The following is a 19,602-nucleotide window of genomic DNA, read 5'->3' as shown; positions in this document are numbered from 1 at the left end:
TGTCAAGCGGCAATAATGAGAGCGCAACTACTGGGCAGCGCTCTGTGGATTTGGAGGGTTTGTCTATAGACAAGACTATTTCAGCCCTACCTTCAGCCAGTGGGGAATAATAGTCTGTTACTATGTTAGGAACTGAAAACTGGTACTTCCTTGGACCCCCCCTAGTAAAAACTAGCCACATTTTGGATTATTCAGTCAAGGTTCAGGTTATCACTTCAGTATTCACAATGTCACCGTCCTTTTTCTGCTTGAATGTGTCACCTGGGGCAGTGCGTGTGTCTGTTGGGTCTGTGTCAATGGCAAATGCTTTAAGATACTATAACTGTGTGAAACAAAAAGTACATTTGTAGCAGCATTGCTTGTTACATTAAAACCTGAACCGAAATTATTTTGTTGGTTTGAGTAATTTCTATTTGAGAACAGAATATATTTGGATAATAGAAATGTATAGGTTTCTTTGTTGCCTGTTTTCATTTGTTGGAATGAAACTAGAATTATGGAAATGGGTTACCTGTATAAATTAGGCATTAGGGATATAAAAACAATCTAGGTTGGTCCCAGCCTCCCAGGTTCCTGCAAAATAAATAAAACACATTATTCAAGTATTCTCCACACACTCCACATTAAATTCAAATCAGCCATGTTCAGACTATCATTGGACCATAAAAGTTATTGTATTTAACAATGTAACTATATCTGTATATCGTTGCTGTATCTTTGTATGTCTGCACGGATGACTGAGATGTTAAACGTGTCTTGTAGGTGATAGAGGATGACAAACAGTGGTGGAAACTTCGGAATCACAGTGGTCAGTCGGGCTACGTTCCATACAACATCTTGGACGTGGTGAAACTAGAGGAAATGTCTGGTATTCCAGAGTCTTTCTACACCCAGGTGACCTTCTCTTATACAGTATACTGTACTAGAGACTGACCCATATGAGTTCCTAGATTGGCATAATATATCTGATTATTTAAATGTTAAATATATGTTGTTCACACACATTGTGTGTGTGTGTGTGTGTGTGTGTGTGTGTGTGTGTGTGTGTGTGTGTGTGTGTGTGTGTGTGTGTGTGTGTGTGCGTGCGTGTGTGTGTGCGTGTGCGTGTGCGTGTGCATGTGTGTGTGTGTGTGTGTGTGTGTGCGTGTGCGTGCGTCTGTCTGTCAGCCAGGGCAAGCCTTCGGAGGGACCTCACCTTCAGGTCACGGGGACAGAGGTCCTCTTAAAGACAAATGTGAGTGATAAGAAAACAACCCCTGAATTTCATTATCAATTTTGAAAACGTACTTCATCTTTGCCCTTACCATTATGAGCAATGGATTACGGAAGTTCAAATCTGTGAATACTTTCAACTCAATAAACCGATGTCTTGAAATCACAGACAAGTTGCAGAACGAGCTGTATTTGAAAATAACCTGTTTTGGTTGATGTGATTGCAAGGAACACAGTATGAATGATGTACAACTGGTAATCACATACCTTACTAATAGAAAGCTGCATACATCGTTATTCTTATGTCTACTGGCAGATATTTGAGCTCTACTGAGAGCTCCGGTTTGTTTTCTGTTCTGTTGTTGCATTGTAGCCCTATCACACCAAATGAATGAGGTGAATGATGAGTTATTGAAGAAAATTGCCAACAGCAAGAACCAGGCTCCCAGTAGGCCTTTCAAGGTTGAGCGTGCCCCCAGCTCCCCTGTACCCTTAACGTTTGACTCCAATGCAGAGCAAGTCTCTACCTGGCTCAGCAGCAAAGGATTCTCAAAACCGTAAGTCGCTGTGAATGTTAAAAAAGAATTTGGAGACGGAAATAAAGTAATTTTTAGTAGGTATAAAGTCAATTTACAGGAGAATGTGCTACATGGTTCAGATAATTGTACAATACATCTATATAATTTAGAGTATTAAAATTGTTCCAAGATTATTGTTTCAGGTTTAATACGGCATCTGGCAGATTGTTGATATTAAGTTCATTGGTTGGAGATGATTCATGTCCGCAATGTCAGATGACAAGACCAGGGTTGGCGGTCTCTCATTAGTCCAACGCATTGATGATGAGGATGGCGTAGCGATGTAGAATTAATCTTCCTTGGTTCAGTCATTGATGGCCATTGGAGAGTGCATAAGCCGGCGTTGCCAGGCAACCTGCTGATAAACTTTCCCTCCCTGACTGAGTTACTGGGCCAAGGTCAAACTAGACTGATATCGGACCAGCTGTATGCTGAATTAAAAACAAAATAGGGCTACAGTATCATAACCTAATGACTGAGAAGAGACAGTATGGCGACTGAACAAGATATTAAATGGGACAGATGAAAACATATTTTGGCCATAAACATGGATGACATTAATGGATAAGAAGAACAACCCGGAGTAAACAGGCAGTAGGCTAAGGGTAAAATGATAAAAAGGGCAAGATGACCAAATATGAATGACACGGCCTGCGGGCCAAAGTTCAGGAGGATATGGGACATTGACCACTGGGCATTTGTTTGTAAACAGATAAGACATCATTTATCTAACAGTGATACATGGGAGTAAAGATATTAACCGCTGATATTGGCTTTTCATATTCATATCTCCACTCTCCAGGCAGTTAATAATGGGTCTTACTGGCCTGGGCCAAAGTTCAGGAGGATATGGGACATTGACCACTGGGCATTTGTTTGTAAACAGATAAGACATAATTTATCTAACAGTGATACATGGGCGTAAAGATATTAACCGCTGATATTGGCTTTTCATATTCATATCCCCACTCTCCAGGCAGTTAATAATGGGTCTTACTGGTCCACTTGGTATTTGCAGCCATTCTGTGAGCTGTTGAAAGTCACTGCTTTCCTGCTCGAGATTTTGGTTCCTTTTCACCAGGATGAACTCCAGTGTTTCCTTAGCCAATAATTCTACATCATCATCCGCAGAAACCCTGTATGACAGCTGAATTGCATCCATATTTTGACCTGGTTAATTCCTTCAACAGTGTGGCTGCTCACACTGACAGCATGTGGTGACACTAGCTTGCACTTATTAGACAGCTGGTAGTTTACTGCATCAATCAGCACAAGCGTATCACACTCCGACTCTCCTTTTAGCACCCTGTCACCCATGGCAAATAAAGGCTGTGGGTGTGTGTGATAATCATGAATAATCTGTGTTTGCAGGACGGTAGAATGTTTGGGGATCCTGACAGGCGCCCAGCTCTTTTCCCTGAACAAGGAGGAGCTTAAGGCTGTGTGCGGCGACGAAGGCTCCCGTGTCTACAGTCAGATTACTGTACAGAGATCACAGCTGGAGGTCAGTCACACAAACAAAACACAAACATTAAACTCACCGACCGCCATCTAGTGGATGCTTAGTGTGGCACACATTATGAGTGAATGAGCGAGTCTCTTAACCCATTCTGGACGGGAACCCCTTTTGCTGTTTTATGTTATACTTTAGCTATTGAAAAATAGCAGATCTACAAGATTGTAGATTTGCCGTTTTTGAAAAATCGTGAAAATGTGGCGCAAATCTTTGCGTTGCTATAGCAACGCTATAGGAGTTGCTATAGCAACCACAGATAGCACCTCTGTGTGAACCTAGAAAGATCTGTCCCTTCCTCATGCAAAACATACAAACATACAAAATACAAATTTGCTAAAAGAAAAATACAAGCACAAATACCTGCATAAAGCTGAACATGTTAAAGTTTGAACTAGATTTGTAGAACAAAGTATGTTGAAGTAGGCTAATTTCATGCCAAAAGAAATAGACATTAGAGAACTATTGTGTGCTCACTGCTCGCTGGAGTGAGCCCACAATAATGCACAACCCCTCCAGCTTTAATTTACCAGTGTTAACTCTGGGAGTGTACAAATGGCCAATATCGCTGAGTTGATATTGGCCACACAAGTTTTTGCTGTTTGGTGAGCTGCTTTGTAAATAGGTTTAGTATACAAACGTATACAAACGTATACAAATAGAACCGGTTTTACTGGTAATTTGCTTTTAGAGGTCCTTCAATCTGTGATTCAAATTTAGGGTAGATCGGATGCTGCGTTTTTTTGCCATTTTTGGCATTGTTTGTAAAATGGGCCCCTCCCGCAAACTTTGGAAGGCAATCATAGCCAATCAGAATAGAATTTATTTAAGAAAATCGGAATGATACATTTATGATAGATGCATCGTAAATGGATGGATGGATGGATGGATGGACCGATGGACGGCCTTGCAGGAATAAAAATTGTAATGATACGTACTCCTGACTCCAGAGATAATTGTACCAATTTGTCTGAGTTTTGGACAAAATCTGTAGGCCTAGTAGCAAAAAGTGTGTTTTGAAAACTAAAAACATGGAGAAAAAGAATGCATGGCGCGGGCCATGTATAAAACATGAATAAGCCAAGGTTTCTGTGGCACGCCATGGAACTATATATAAGACACAGTATGAGGTAGAGGCCTTTCGCCTGTGTACTGTAAACATGGTTGCATATATGGAATGCTTGCAGGTAATTTGTGACACGTGTCAGTGATGTCGTAGAGAGGGAGAAAGAATGGAGGCCCTAATTTACACAAAAACACAAAAGTTGCCTTCAGAAATGGAATACAATTCAATGTTCTTCTGATGGCTTTCCAGAAGGTCAGTGGAGACTCAGAACTCCAAGAGATCATGAGGCGGAGACAACAGAAGGCTGAAGCAGCCCCCAAGGACTGAATAGCTCAACATTGCTGACCAATCACATCCCTGCGTGGTCAAGCACCAGCCAATCAGCACATCATGCCCAGAGGCTTGCCTTCCGTAACAGCAATAGACAAACTGCTGTTCATTTTGGCCTACAGTAGAATCTATTGAAATCTTGTTATACATTTGTAATTGTATATTTATTTTGTATCACTGATGAATATGTATGTATTTGATTATTTTCTTAGCTAATTGTGTTGCCTGATGTACTTCAAATGTGTCTTAAGATGTTTTGAACGGAAAGAGGGATTTGAATTAATGTACAGTTGAATGTGTGTGCATGTGTGTGTGTGTGTGTGTGTGTGTGCGTGCGTGCGTGTGTGCGTGCGTGTATACATTTGTGACATAGTATGCATGACATGCATGCAAGCAGGTCAGGCTTATTAAATGACTTGTAGATTGTAGCTATTGCATACCCAAATCCTTGTGCCAGAATATACTGTCTGTCTGTCTCTGTGTGTGTGTGTGTGTGTGTGTGTGTGTGTGTGTGCGTGCGCGCGCGTGTGTGCATGCGTGCGAGCTTGGAGCACAAAGGGCATAAGTGACGTTCTGAATTTTACAAAGCGAAAACTAACTTTTCATTGATTTAAAATGATTTAATTAAAAACAACATATTTAAGCAATCTATACTTTAATACAGACGTGGTCATACTGACATGATACTGACCACAGTACACTATGATACTGACATACTGAACATGATACTGACCATATTGACAATAATACTGACATTATACTGGCATAATACTGACCATGCCTTTATTTAAAAAAAGTTATGTCCATATTCTTTTACCATCTAGAGCTCTTACATAGAGACCTTTAAAATGATATATAAAAGTATGTTTCGCTAAAAAGAATGTCACATACGCCCTTTGCGGTCCAAGGCCTGTCTGTGATATATAATCAAATATTTTTCATAATACAGTTACTCTCAATATAATCCATTCTCTAATGATATACTATTCCAAGCTAATATCTGCAGACACTACAGACAGACATCATAGTGTCATGTTATATTTCTTACCTTAGAGATCAGTTGCAACGAATAGGCTGGGGTACATCAGTTTACAATTAGCCTTCCTGTTAATCAATAACTTGTTCACAAATCCCATAATGTATGGTCAGCTCTCACCAAAGAGCAAATTGGAAAACATATCACACATTGCATGAAGTCATTGTTAGTGCTCATCAGATCTTGTCATTCATTAATGTGCTTTTTTACAGCATGGAATTTGAAATTAAATATCACACACATTAATAACATTAGAGAAAGGTATATTGTTCTGAAATAAAATAATACTTTCATTGTCTTTAAAAAATAATAATTTGAAAGTGGGGTTTGTAAATATAATGGGGCATAAAAGGAACGTCTCAATAAAGCTTTGATCATGTTTCAGACTTGATTCCACACCTTTGTGTTGTTGATAACTTAACGGTTATGACAAATTAATCAAAGATCAAGACAGTAAAAGATGTCGGGTTACTTTATTGCTGTATTAGAAGAGTTGAGGTGAAGAAAGGAATGTACACTTTGAGGTATAGGAAATCTCAACTGCAATACAATCACACACCTTAAGTTACAGTACACATTAAAAACAACCCCAGAAGTTCCCACATGTAAACAGGATTGTCACCTTTTATTGATGAAAATATGTAAAGTATGCCTCCTGGACAAATTACAAAAAACATTGTTCACAACATCGTCTGACAGTTCAGTTCACGCAAGCATATTGAATATAAGTAACATACAGTACTAGTACAATATGTTGTTGCAAGGCAATTTTGGGTCACTCTGACTATGCAGTAAATTGTAAAAAAGAAAAGAAAGAAATAACCCTATAGACATTAAAGTAACCCAGGCTGACATAAGAGATCAATGCCAATACTATACTGTATCACAAAGCCAAACATATATTTATCATCCAGTGTCTAAGTACTGTCAAATTACTGTTTTTGGTACAGTATAGGCAGTCAAATCAATTTAGCATCATTTATGCAGATAAGCATCAAGCCACAGCTCCCCTGAGTTTTTCAGTGACCTGATTCCAAATAGAGAAAAAGACAGAACATTGGTTAGAAGTAGGGTGTGTGCTTGATTTACTGCCCAAACCAGATAACATAAATGTGTCTTTTTTTTGTTTCGTTTTTTTGTATATAAATGTAGTCTGTATCGTGAATGTGAACGTCTCTGTGTGACAGGTACACAGTAACACTAATGTTCTGATACTCCTAAGCGTTGAGTGGAATCAAATTTGACCAATTGTCACCACATTGGGTCACTTGATTTCTCTGTTTATTATAGGTGACTTGCTATATGAACATTTCCAAGCAGTCCTTTGGCCCTCATAAACCATTTTGATAATCTCTGTCATAGCTGACGAATGAGTTTCATTGTGTCACCACCACCAGCCTTTTGTTGAACGACAAAACTCGTAGTCAACTCACCTGACAACATCTGTGAGACCTTGTTGCAATGTTTTAACATTGTAAGGAACCTCATGTTTCTCACACACTGCACGCACTAGTGGCGCCACCAGGTGGTAGTTGTGACGTGGCATGGTAGGAAACAGACTTGTAAGAGCAGAGGAGAGTAGAGCAGAGCATACTGTAAGACATACTGTAGTAACTACTAGTTTGAATCAGCAATGTATCCTGCAAGTATGCCAATCAAAAGCACCACAGACTGCAGATAAATAATAGATAAATAAATCGATTATTCCACTTACTGGTGTTCGATCTGGAAGTTGAGATGCCCACTGAACCAATCATTGAAGGCGGACTGCTCAATATTGCAGGTGGCACTTAACTAAAACAGAGGGTGTCAGTGTACAATAATATAAATGTATAAGACACCGGCAAAATGATGCACTATGAACTATAACTCTGCACTTTATTTATTTGTTGTCTTGTGTATTTATCAGTTTTCTTTTTGTGAAAAAAGAATTGAATGCACACACAATAATGCCGAAAGAAATTCCTATGTGTGCACTCACAATGGCTAATAGGTATCGGAATCTGAAGAGCAGAAAAATAAAACTGTGGCAAGAAAGTGATAGTCAGATACTTTGGACTACTATCCATTAAGACACATACTGTATATCAACAGCTCATCACTTAGTTGAATACTCCACTGTTTTTCACTTTTTTGTCAGAACTTAGAAGTAATGATCAAAACATGGTGCTATTGTCACAGTCTGTCTCTCCCTCAGTCTGTGACTCCACACTGGCCACTCCCATATCCCATTCCAGCACACTCTGTTCCATTTACACACCTGTCTTCAACTACTGTACCTCATCAGCCCAGCAGTGAACACTTCTCCAATCAACCTGCTCCCTATTATATATAACTGGACTCAGTGCAAACACTCATTGTCAGTTCATAAACCGGTTGACATGGATGTCCTGCTTTGCATATGCCTGTTGTGACTGTTAATGTCATTCTTGATTGCCTGATCCCGACTTGCAACCTCAGTGTAAGATATCTGCCTGATTCTTTATTAAATACTTTAACCTCTACTCTTGTTTGTTGTTACTTTGCACATGGGTTCAACTCACTCTGTCTGCATCTGTGACAGTATGAACTGACCATAAATATGAACCCAGCTGAGTTACAACTATTCAAGAGGAAGGTGGGGGAGTTTGAAATTGTTGTGGACCGTCTCGTGGCCTCACCCCCTAACCTGTGTGCTGAACTTAAGAGGCAGATTTCAACCCAGCAGCAGTGGTTCAAAGAAGCCATGGGTTAGCCATTTTGTTCCTCACTTAAATGTTGTTCGTGGGAGGCTTAACGACTTTGAGAACAATTTGATTCATGCTTCCCAGCCAGCCTCCTGCAGCTCCAGCTCCTGCTGCAGTCCCGGCTCCTGCAGCTCCAGCTCCTCCAGCTCCTGCTTCCGCTGCAGCCCTGGTTCCTGCAGCCCCGCCTCCAGTGCCTGTTCCTGCAGCATCGCTTTCCGAGCCTGCAGCACCTCCAGCATCTCCTCCAGAGCCTGCAGCACCTCCGGCGTTGCCTGCAGCACCTCCGGCGTCGCCTGCAGCACCTCCGGCGTCTCCTCCAGAGCCTGCAGCATTCCTGGCGTCACTTCCTAAATCCCTCGTCTCGGCCTCCTGGCCGCCCTCCAGATGACATCTTGTCGGCCTTGTCTCGGCCTCCTGGCCGCCCTCCAGATGACATCTTGCCGACCTCGTCTCAACCTCCGGGCCGTCCCCCTGAAGTTGCCAGCTCTGCCTCTGGCCATCGTCCCGGCCGTCCTCCAGAGGTCGCCTGTTCTGCCACGTCCCGGCCTCCCGGACGGCCTCCAGGCAACACCCGCTCAGCCCTGGTCCATCATTCAGGCCGCCCACCTGAGACCACCTGCCCAGCCCCGGTGTCCCTCCTCCAGACCCCCTCCACCCACCCTGCTCGTTCCTCGTTGAGGTTGTGGGACGTCTGGAATCCGTCCCTTGAGAGGGGGGTACTGCAAGGGGCCAGTGAGGCACTCCAATGTTGAAGCACTGGGCCCTAGTGGTAAGAGGAGGGACTACAGGCGGACCCGTGGATTCATGACCGGGAAACCCTGTGCAGCTGGGCTTTAACATTGAGCACTCGGTTGCACTTCCGCATTGGACCACCAAGATTTGGTGGTCCAATGCGGAAGTAAACGTTTTGAGACGGTCCTTCCGGGTGCTTCAAAACGCCACTGAGCAACTTCCACTGACATGAATAGCGGAGTGGGCGGAGCTTCGCGCCAGATCAGTCTCTATCCTTTTATATACTCTATGGGGTACTGTCACGGTCTGTCTCTCCCTCAGTCTGTGACTCCACACTGGCCACTCCCATATCCCATTCCAGCACACTGTTCCATTTACACACCGTCTTCAACTACCTCATCAGCCCAGCAGTGAAAACTTCTCCAATCAACCTGCTCCCTATATAACTGGACTCAGTGCAAACACTCATTGTCAGTTCATAAACCGGTTGTCATGGATGTCCTGCTTTGCATATGCCTGTTTTGACTGTTATGTCATTCTTGATTGCCTGATCCCGACCTGCAACCTCAGTGTAAGATATCTGCCTGATTCTTTATTAAATACTTTAACTTCTCTTGTTTGTTGTTACTTTGCACATGGGTTCAGCTCACTCTGTCTGCATCCGTGACAGCTATACTGCTGTAACAGCCAATCAAAAGCACCACATACTGCAGCCAATAAGTGCAAGCGTTCCATGTCAAGGACCCTGTAGCAACTCATAATGTAACTAGAAAAAGTGCTCAGGTCTCCACCAGGTGAGGAATGTTTGAAGTTTGGAAAATATGTGCCTCCTGGTCACGCTATAATAGGGCAATAATTAAAGGGTGGCATTAACTGTTCCTCTTAGTGGAAATGTGCGGGCAAAGTTTCACAGCAATTGGACACTGCGTTCATGATTTGAGGTGAGGCATTTTGTTCAAAACTGGCCACACCTGCAAACTTTAGATGTCCATCTTAGTAATATAAAAAAAATCACACAGATCCATCTTGATCACATGACTATAAAGATGATATTGCAGCTGTAGGCAGTTCAAAAGCCGTGAAGAGCTAAACATGAGAGTTAAAGAGACACTGTATGACACGTGTGCACAAATAATTCAGTAACACCTCAGCTGGTATGTAAATAATTGTATCAATCTAGTACACTGTTAATGTCACAAAATGACTAAATGTAATGTAGTATTAATTTCATAGGGATGGATATTGCCTAAATATTTCATATTTAGGCAAATGACACATTTCACATTATAAAGCTTCCAGCAATGACAGCATTAAACAAGCTACCTGCATAGTCAGCCAGTCCTGATGTCTCTCATGGTCTATATGCATGGGCAGGTGGTTCATCTGCGTCACCCAAACAAACCAGTGGCTCTCAAGAAATCTGCATTGTTCAGGACAATATAAGTGCATAACAATAACATCATAACATCTAATAATTATGTTCTTACTAAAAGAAATTGACAACACTATGAATAAGGGTATTTAACCACATAAAGCCTTGTTAAAATGCGTTCTGAGCTTTTAGATCTATTATAATTTTATCCTCCAACATTTCAAAATCTTCGACTAGAATAACATAAAAGTAGGGGTGCCAGGATTCATGTGGTTAAAATATATGAAGACTTTATGGTTTGGCTTCTATGTCACATCACTACCTGACAAAGCTGATGAGCACAACACAGCCGAAGATACCATAGAAGGGGGCGTAACTGCAGAAATAGCGAAGGTAGAAGGACATGGACCATGCCAGATCCTTCCAAAGAAAAAAAGATGGCTTCACCAAATTGCTTTCCAAACAACGAGAGTTCCTTTATATTAATTTAAAACATTTATTTAAGGCTCCATAGTCCATATAATTAATAATATATTGATAAATTGACATATAGAATTACATATATTTTACATTAAATCCACATTAGTGCACAATAGAGCTGACATCTCACCACCCAGTCACGGCGAGAAAACATGGTGCGTAAGATCTGAACATGGAAGTACACTGGAATGAGCAGTGGAGGTCCGACTGTAAGACAAACATGACATTCACATAAAAAGGGTCCAACGTTCTGAATTCTCAATCATTAAGGGGGAAGAAAAGAAATCTAGAAAACTTACTGAGGAAGAAGTACTGGTGTTGGTGATGATAGGGCATGTGCTTTATCTTTTTAATACCATACTGCAACAGGAAGAGAAATAGAGTCAGGCCATGACGGTTCAATCATGACAGATTTACAGTACTGAGGATTGTGCAGACAGTTTTTTGTACATTTCCAGGGCAGAATTTCGTGGCCTCAGTTTGGACCATTTCTGTTAATTAAACGTCTCTTTTTACTTATTCATGTCATGACATTACATGATTATACTTACCTCCACTGGCTGTGCCTCTCCCACTACAAATACGTGTAACATGTTGACATCGGGATCCTTACTAAAAACATTGGGCTTGGCATGGTGCTGGTAGTGCCGATGATTCCACCAGTTGGCAGAGGCACCCTAAGATAAGAACACTATTTTGTGATGCAGCACTCACATTAAAAAGAGGTCATGTAAAAAGTGGATTAGAGGGGAATGTCAAGGAAAGTGCGTTACTCACCTTTAGGTGACCGAGGACAAACTTGTGGAATATGTGATTCCAGCTAGACCTCTTGAAAGCAGACAGGTGGCCAAAATCATGCTGTAACCATCCAGCCTGGGACTGTTCATGAGCAAAAGAGAAAATAAAATGTTGACTTTGTGGTTGTTGGGGAGCAGCAGTATTGATGATGTGGACTGGATGTAGTGCTTCACGGGGGACTGCGCATTAGTCCGATATCACACCTGAGCAACAGCCTGAATGCCAGAGCACAGTAGCGTCAGGGTCCAACTGGGCCCCCAGGACCAGATAATCAACCAGGCCAGGACCTCTAGCAGCAGGATATGGCCAAGGTGGAGACAAAAGAACAGAGGCTGAGCTCGGAAGAGGCCCTGACTCTCTGCGTGTGTTCGTAAACTATGGAAGTCCTGTACAATCGCTGCCTGTGCACAGAAGAGAACAGAGAAAGATGGTGCTCAGTGAATACAAAATGACACTAACATTCAGACTTTAAGTACAAATTAGTGTATGTTTGTTTGCAGAAATCAAATGGCATGTAATGGTCAAGCACCCGCATTCATTACAAACAGGAATAGAGATAGGCTACAATGTCAGACTTGTTTTTAATAGAGAGAAAACCTAACCTCGCATCACCAGGCTGTCCACCTCGTAGGAAAGCCTGGTCTGTGTTACAAAGTTGTCGTGTGAACCAGTCTGGAGCGGATGATATCGTTATGTCATGTTGTAGTCTAGCCCTGAAACATGACTGTCATAATCATGGCAATCATGACGCAACTGAAGGCAGTTTTACGCGATCGCTACATTTACACTGAAAACGTGTACATAAACATTCAGATTTCACATATAAAGTACTCACCACGTGTGCCACGGGTGTTAGGAATTTGCTGGGACAGCGATAAGCATTGCTGCATCATGCGTTGTTTAATAACAATTAAAAAGCATTTTTATCCGAGCACCCCGGCTACTTTTCTCAAACGGGGTTCGTTTGGAAAACTCAGTTGCACACTGGGAGCGCACTTGTCTATTAGTCTGTATTGGCAGTGCCGGTGCGGTCAGCGTGCCTATATCGAACACACCCAGTGCCACACTCCTCCCGACCGATAGGGGCGCGTAGTTGAAAGCCAATGGCAAAAACACAGCTCAGATAAAAATGCCTTTTATTAAACAATGCCGAATGCAGCAATGCTAATCACTGTACCAGCAAATTTCTAACACCCGTCGCCCACGTGGTGAGTACTTTATATTTGAAATCTGAATGTTTATGTACATGTTTTCACTGTAAATGTAGCGATCACGTAAAACAGGCGTAAGTTAAGCCATGACGCTCGTAAAGTACGAGTGCCATGTGAAACATGGCTAGTTGCAGTCACTGTTTTGTAGTCATAGCCGCATGAACCATCATCCTTTAACTTCCTTTCCCTCAAACCGGAAGAATAACAATAAAAGCTCTCGTAGCCTGCAGCTTTTAATGAGAAAAATCGGTATGAGGGAAAGGGAAGTTCCAGATTGATGGTTTCTGCCTGATGACTACAAAACAATGACTACAACAACTACATAGCGATATCATCCGCTCCCGACCGGATCATAAACCCAAAAAGGAATTCTGCCCAGGCTAGAGAAAACCTGAAAGGCGTTTAGAAGAGGTTGCATGCAACCCCTTGGAACAGGAGAGTTGGAAAACAACACATCAACACTTAAGACTCATGAATAACCAAACAGACCCTAAGAATCATGGTCTGACTGACCTACATGTTCTTTTACACTTGCATGTGATACTGATTACGCCATTCTGTTCATGTACTGAGTCCAAACAGGAGGCCACGTGAAGTTTTATTTAAGGGAAGTCTCACATTTTTGTCTCTGTCCTGACTGGGCTCCGATGCTGCCAGCTCACCGATCAGTAGGGGCTTCAGAAACTTTTGCACAAACTTTGGATTAGGATGGAAAGCAGCAAACGCCTCCTGAAAACACAGAAATAACATCTTCTCACCACCAACAGCTATTGTAGGCTAGGCTTCTATGTGACTGTGTATTGTATAATGTATGCACAAGTAGGCTATGTTCTTGCTAAATAAATAAATAAAACATGCCTTTAGAAATCAAACACCAATAGGCCAATTAGACCTGAACATCTGATCTGAATTTACTGTATCTTATTAATAAATAAATACAAATTACGCATAGACTATTCAAAACCATGCAATCAATGCAATATGATAAAACTGTTGCTTCACTTGCAAAACAAATCTCTAGACTCTAGGCTTGTGGTGTGACTGTGAGCAAACAATCACCGTGGCATCTTCTCCAGCATAGTGGCTGATGACCCGAAAGCCACCCGGGTGTCTCTTGGCCCAGTGAGTGATGTTGTACACCTTGCGGTTGATGACCAGCCACTGGTCGTTCCTATGGCAGTGTCGCTGCACCTCCTCCCATGTGTAAACGTTGCCAATGCCACCTCTCCCGCTGCCCGGCTCGGTCAGCTGGCCGCCGCCCCCCATCTCCTCCCAACACGCTGCTGTCTGTGGCCTGAGTCTGCTCGGCCCACACAGAGGACCAGTCAGCTGCGAGGTGGGCGCAAAGAAGTGCCAAGGTGAGGTGGGGTGTGGTGTGACGCCCAAGTGTTAAAAATGCTCCGGTATCTAGTTTAATGCTTTACTCCCACGCTAACAGGATGAAAATACCCCTCAGTTACAAATGTTCCAGACGGCACATGAGGGAGCAAAGCAGGAGCAGAGGAACTAAACATAATAGTTATAGGCCTAGTGCTTAGAGGGCTAACCTGTTGATTTAGGCTACTTTAACCACACATGGATGATTGTAACACTATAGTAAGGCTAAGATTAAAGACATGGAGTGAGACAAAGGATGTCTTTCTTCACGAATAATTGATGATGAAAAACGAGAAGCACTAACCGTACGTGGCTTGGCACAGAGATCTTTTTTTTTAAACTTTGTCTTTTAATGATTTGTCCACATAAACTTGTCTGGGCATGATAAAAATGTCAATATTTGTAGAGAACTCTACAAATAGGCGTCTCGGAAATTAACCCATACCATGCACCATGCACGTTCCATGTGTAGGAACACTAACCTAAATAAAACAGCTGATTTAACGATTAGGCTAATTATTCCACCTAATAGTAGGTTATAGCTTTTTATAATCAAATTAAGAAAAATAACACTCACTGGCATCCAGATGTCTTCTCGCTCTCCGATAATGATCACATTAGTACAATACGTGCTTTTGCTCACGTCTCATGAATATCCATCCACATTTTAACAGCATGCATTCATCCTCGCGTCTGGTCTAATATGTACAGTGAGTACAGTCACCGGCTCATTCACCCACTCAGTAATTCAGTGTAAATTCCCAGCCGATCATTCGAGGGCTTCTGGGCCAATCCGCGTAGGCTGGACCACTGGCATTAACCTAGACCAGCCCATCCGAATATTCAGCGTAGCCTGTATGTGCCAGTGCGGCCTGCCTGTGCGTTTATTTAATTTTCATGCCATGTATCCTAGTATTATAAACCAACAGACAGGCTACCTCTGCATTGGCTATTAAAACAAATAGCCTTAAAAAATGTATAAGAAAAATATTATAGCCTGGAGAACATGCTTCGATGTACCAGTAGATGGTGCAAACGATTGATTGATTTGATTGATTGAAGAATTTATTAACAGTTTGCAGAATTACAGTACATTTCAAGCACAAACTCAATACAAAGGCTGTTAACTGTGAGTGGACGACCCAATTAAGCATTACACTTGTTTCCAATAGGGTCCACCATGTTCAAATCATCAAAACATTTAGAGACGTACAAATAGACACTTCTATAGACAGAACAGGAATTCATCATAAAGGAGGTAAAAAGGGAAAAGAAACATACAGTGAGGGAAAAAAGGGGTGGGCGGTGGGGGGGATTCACGTTCAGCTCCGTTAATTTGTTTGTTTTCCTTGTATATATATATATATATATATATATATATATATATATATATTTGTTTACAAACATTGGGACTCGACGCACGGGTGACTGTTTCATGTAATCAATTTCCAAAAGATCTCCAAACATGTTTTGGGGAGCGCTGGTTTCAGTCCATTTCAATCTCTCTTGTGTGTTGGCTAGTGAGGTGCAGCCTAGGAGACATTTATACTTCAAAGCGCAACAGTACTGCACGCAGAGAACAGCTGATATACAAGATCACATCGCATCGCGGATGCTTGATTGATTGATTGATTGATTGAAATATTTATTAACAGTTTGCAGAATTACAGTACATTTCAAGCACAAACTCAATACAAAGACTGTTAACTGTGAGTGGACAACCCGATTAAGCATTACACTTGTTTACAAGAGGGTCCACCTTGTTCAATTCATCAAAACATTTAGAGACGTACAAATAGACACTTCTATATAGTCAAAGAACAGAACAGGAATTCATCATAAGGGAGGTCAAAAGGGAAAAGAAACATATACAGTAAGGGGAAAAAGGAGTGGGCGGTGGGGGGGGGGGATTCAGATTTTACGGAGGCCAGTTTCGAATTGCAGCCCTGTAGGTTCCCTTTGAGAGCGGTTTTGAAGGAGTCAAGGGATTCACATGTCTTAATGACTGTTGGTAGGGCGTTCCACATTTTGGTGGCATAGGAGCGAAAATAATTTAGTCCCTTGTTTGTGCCGAATCTGGGTTGGACATGGTTCGTTGCAATTCCTCTGGTGTTATGGGTGTGGACTTCGTTAACATTAGTTTAGTTAAGTATCTACAGGTACATGGGTATCTTGGTGGTGTATCGAATCTTGTGGACCAGACCCATTGCAAGATGCTGTACTCTGTCGTCGACCCTAAGCCATTCCAGCCTGTCAAAGTGGGCAGGGGTGAGGTGGGTTCGGGGGGTGAGGCCAATTATGAGCCTGACCATTTTGTTTTGGGAAGTCTGGAGCCTAGTTTTAAGGGCCTTTGAGGTGCTGTGGTACCAGGAGGTGCATGCATAGTCAAAGAAACCTTGTACGAGGGGTCCTGTTAAGGTCTTCAAGGTGTTTTTGTTGACCAGTGAGGAGATCCTGTAAAGGAATCTTGTTCTTTGGTTGACTTTTTTGATTACGTTGGTGGCCATTTTATCACCGGAAAGATTAGCCTCCAGGATGGAACCTAGGTAGGTAATTTCATCTTTACGTGCGATAACATTGTCACCCACTCTAACCAAGAAGCCATTTGCCTTGCTGAGATTACTATTAGATCCGAAGAGAATGGATTCAGTTTTTCCCAGGTGTAAAGATAGTTTGTTATCAGCGAGCCAGGTGCAGATTCTACCGAGTTCAGAGCTGAGGGCCTTTTCAACCTGCAGTTTGTTCCTGTCCGAGACTAGCAGTGCCGAGTCATCTGCGAACAGGAACAAGTTGCAGTCACAAGCTGATGTCATGTCGTTTACATATATTAGGAACAGTAAAGGCCCTAGTATGCTTCCTTGTGGAACGCCACAGCTCACTGGGAGGGGGGGGGGGGGGGGGGGGGGGTGGGGCAGTGTTCCATTCACCTCCACCATCTGTTCTCTCCCCTCCAGGTAGGATTGCATCCAGCTCACTGATGTGCTATCGAAACCAATTGCTTTTAGCTTGTTAACCAGTATGGAGTGCAGTTCACGGTGTCAAAAGCCTTTTGGAGGTCCAGCATGACCATGCCGCAGTATTTGCTAGCATCCACCTCATGTTTGATGTGGTCGCTCAAATAGAGAAGGCATGTGTCAGTGGAGTGGGATGTTCTGAAGCCAGATTGGAACATTAATTTATTTGTGGCAAGATACTTTTCAACCTGTTCATAGACTATTTTTTCCATCACTTTCGAGAGGGAGCTTAGAATAGAAATAGGGCGGTAGTTGCCGGGGTCTAATTTACTCCCTTTCTTGTGCAAGGGGGTTACTTTGGCCAGTTTGAAATCTTGGGGGACCTGTCCCTGTTTGATGGAGAGGTTTACTATGTGGGTGATGATTGGAGCTATAGAGATGGCTGAGTCTCTGAGAAATTTCGAGGGAATATTGTCATGGCCAGTGACCTTGTGGGGTTGGAGGGCACTCAATTTCTTAAGTACCTCATCAGTTGTTACCATAACTAGTTTAAAATCGTCTTTACAAACACCTAGGTTTCTGTAGAAGGTTTTAATGTGCTCTACACCAAAGAGCCCAGAGTGCGACTGTTGTGAGCATAGAGGTCTGCGTGCGCGACACCATCGCGGGACGAAGCATAAATTATACTTGATGGGCTGCAGGTGCGTGTGCAGCCATGGACAAACAGGCTCTGCTGCCGTTATCATGAGCACACCTCCCGTTCTTATGACAGCGACTGGAGGTGTGGTTTTGAGGACAACTGTTTTGAATTGCTATTATTGTTCAAACACAACAGAAACCAATGGATTATATATTTCAAGGGCGAGAGATCACAATAAAAATCCTAATCATTCTTCCTCTTCCTTTTTACACGTGAGTGCAGTTAGAACTTTTCCATTGCATCTTATGAGAGGTGGTGTTCTTCTGCTGCCGTTATGCACGCGCATGCTGTTGCTTATCAGTGTGACGTCGTCTATTAAGGTGTCTCAGCCCGTGCCCTATACACAGACAATGATTGGGAGAGTGTATAAACTTTACTACACCTGCTTCCAATTAATTGTTGTCTCCACCAGGCCGAAGGCATGGGGAGAGAGTATGTTTTGCACTCCGTCCGTCCGTCCGTGTGTGTGTCCGTCCGTCCGTCCGTCCGTCCGTCCTTCCGTCTGTGAACAGCTAATCTCCGGCACCGTTAACCCGGTCGATGCCAAATTTTGCACTCTCACTCCCTGGATGCTAACGATGAACCTCTGCCCCAAAATTTCCAGAACGGCCTGTTATAGCACCACCAGGAGGCCGCTTTGTGCAAAACACGTTTTTGGACAGTACACCTACAGATTTTGTCCAAACATCACAGAAATTGGTACACAGTCTCTCTAGAGCCATTCAACGAAACGGGTCTTTCAGATTTCTCAGACTCCATCCTGATTGGCTAAGATTGGCTTCCAAAGTTCGCAGGAGTGCTCAGTTTCAAACAAAATGCTGCAAATCATGAACACATCGTGTGATTTCCGTGAAATTGTGCACGCACATTCCCACTAGGCCGAGGAAGAAATGCCAAATGAACATTTTCAACTAAGCCTCATGGTGGCGCTATAACTGGCCCAAAAGTGTTTTTACCTTAACTGCATGGATCTGTGGATAACTTTGTATGCCAACTCCCTAGAGGCCTGGAATTTTTCACATCTGCTCTTTATAGCGCCACCAGGAGGCCGACATATGTAAAACACATTTTCTAATATTACTCCTTCAGATTTTATCCAAATGTCACGCAAATCAGTTGCTCTTCATAGTCATGTGATCAAGACGGGTTTGTTTGATTTCTCATAATCCACCTTCATTGCCTAAGATTGGCTTCTAAACTTTTCAGGAGTAGCCCGCTTTGTAACCGTTTTGTACAAATCGCCACAACTACTCAACGCAGCGTCCGATCGTGGCGAAACTGTGCATGCATATTCCCACTAGGCTGAGGAAGAAATGCCACTTGACAGTTTTCAAATCAGCCTCATGGTGGCGCTACAACAGGCCAAGCCGCGTCTCACACACACACACACACACACACACACACACACACACACACACACACACACACACACACACACACACACACACACACACACACATGATTATATTACTCCTAACATTTTGCCAAACATCACACACACTCCTATCCTCCTGGTG

At 42.6% G+C, this 19,602-nt stretch overlaps 2 protein-coding genes across 2 annotated transcripts in view; one reads left to right on the top strand and one right to left on the bottom strand.

Moving 5' to 3' along the window:
* eps8l2 (EPS8 signaling adaptor L2) overlaps positions 1-5,207 on the top strand; it is a 36,293-nt gene extending 31,086 nt beyond the window's left edge. Inside the window, exons 17-21 of the mRNA XM_079501592.1 lie at positions 763-894; positions 1,168-1,234; positions 1,586-1,769; positions 3,162-3,294; positions 4,619-5,207. Of these exons, the coding sequence (XP_079357718.1) occupies positions 763-894; positions 1,168-1,234; positions 1,586-1,769; positions 3,162-3,294; positions 4,619-4,696 (594 nt within the window). The 3' untranslated portion in view covers positions 4,697-5,207. The remainder of the gene's footprint in view (positions 1-762; positions 895-1,167; positions 1,235-1,585; positions 1,770-3,161; positions 3,295-4,618) is intronic.
* A 999-nt stretch (positions 5,208-6,206) lies between these two features.
* fads2 (fatty acid desaturase 2) lies at positions 6,207-15,024 on the bottom strand. The gene is made up of 13 exons (XM_079501596.1): positions 15,009-15,024; positions 14,114-14,383; positions 13,673-13,783; positions 12,047-12,244; positions 11,823-11,924; positions 11,597-11,722; positions 11,345-11,405; positions 11,176-11,252; positions 10,888-10,985; positions 10,517-10,613; positions 7,450-7,529; positions 7,169-7,294; positions 6,207-6,762 (listed from the first exon to the last, which is right to left on the bottom strand). The coding sequence occupies exons 1-13, from the start codon at positions 15,012-15,014 to the stop codon at positions 6,711-6,713; spliced, it is 1,404 nt and encodes a 467-aa protein (XP_079357722.1). The 5' UTR covers positions 15,015-15,024; the 3' UTR covers positions 6,207-6,710.
* Between the last annotated feature and the right edge of the window lie 4,578 nt (positions 15,025-19,602).

Source organism: Electrona antarctica, assembly GCF_951216825.1.
Source record: "Electrona antarctica genome assembly, chromosome: 5".
Taxonomy (NCBI): domain Eukaryota; kingdom Metazoa; phylum Chordata; class Actinopteri; order Myctophiformes; family Myctophidae; genus Electrona; species Electrona antarctica.
This window is presented reverse-complemented; position numbering and strand designations above follow the sequence as displayed.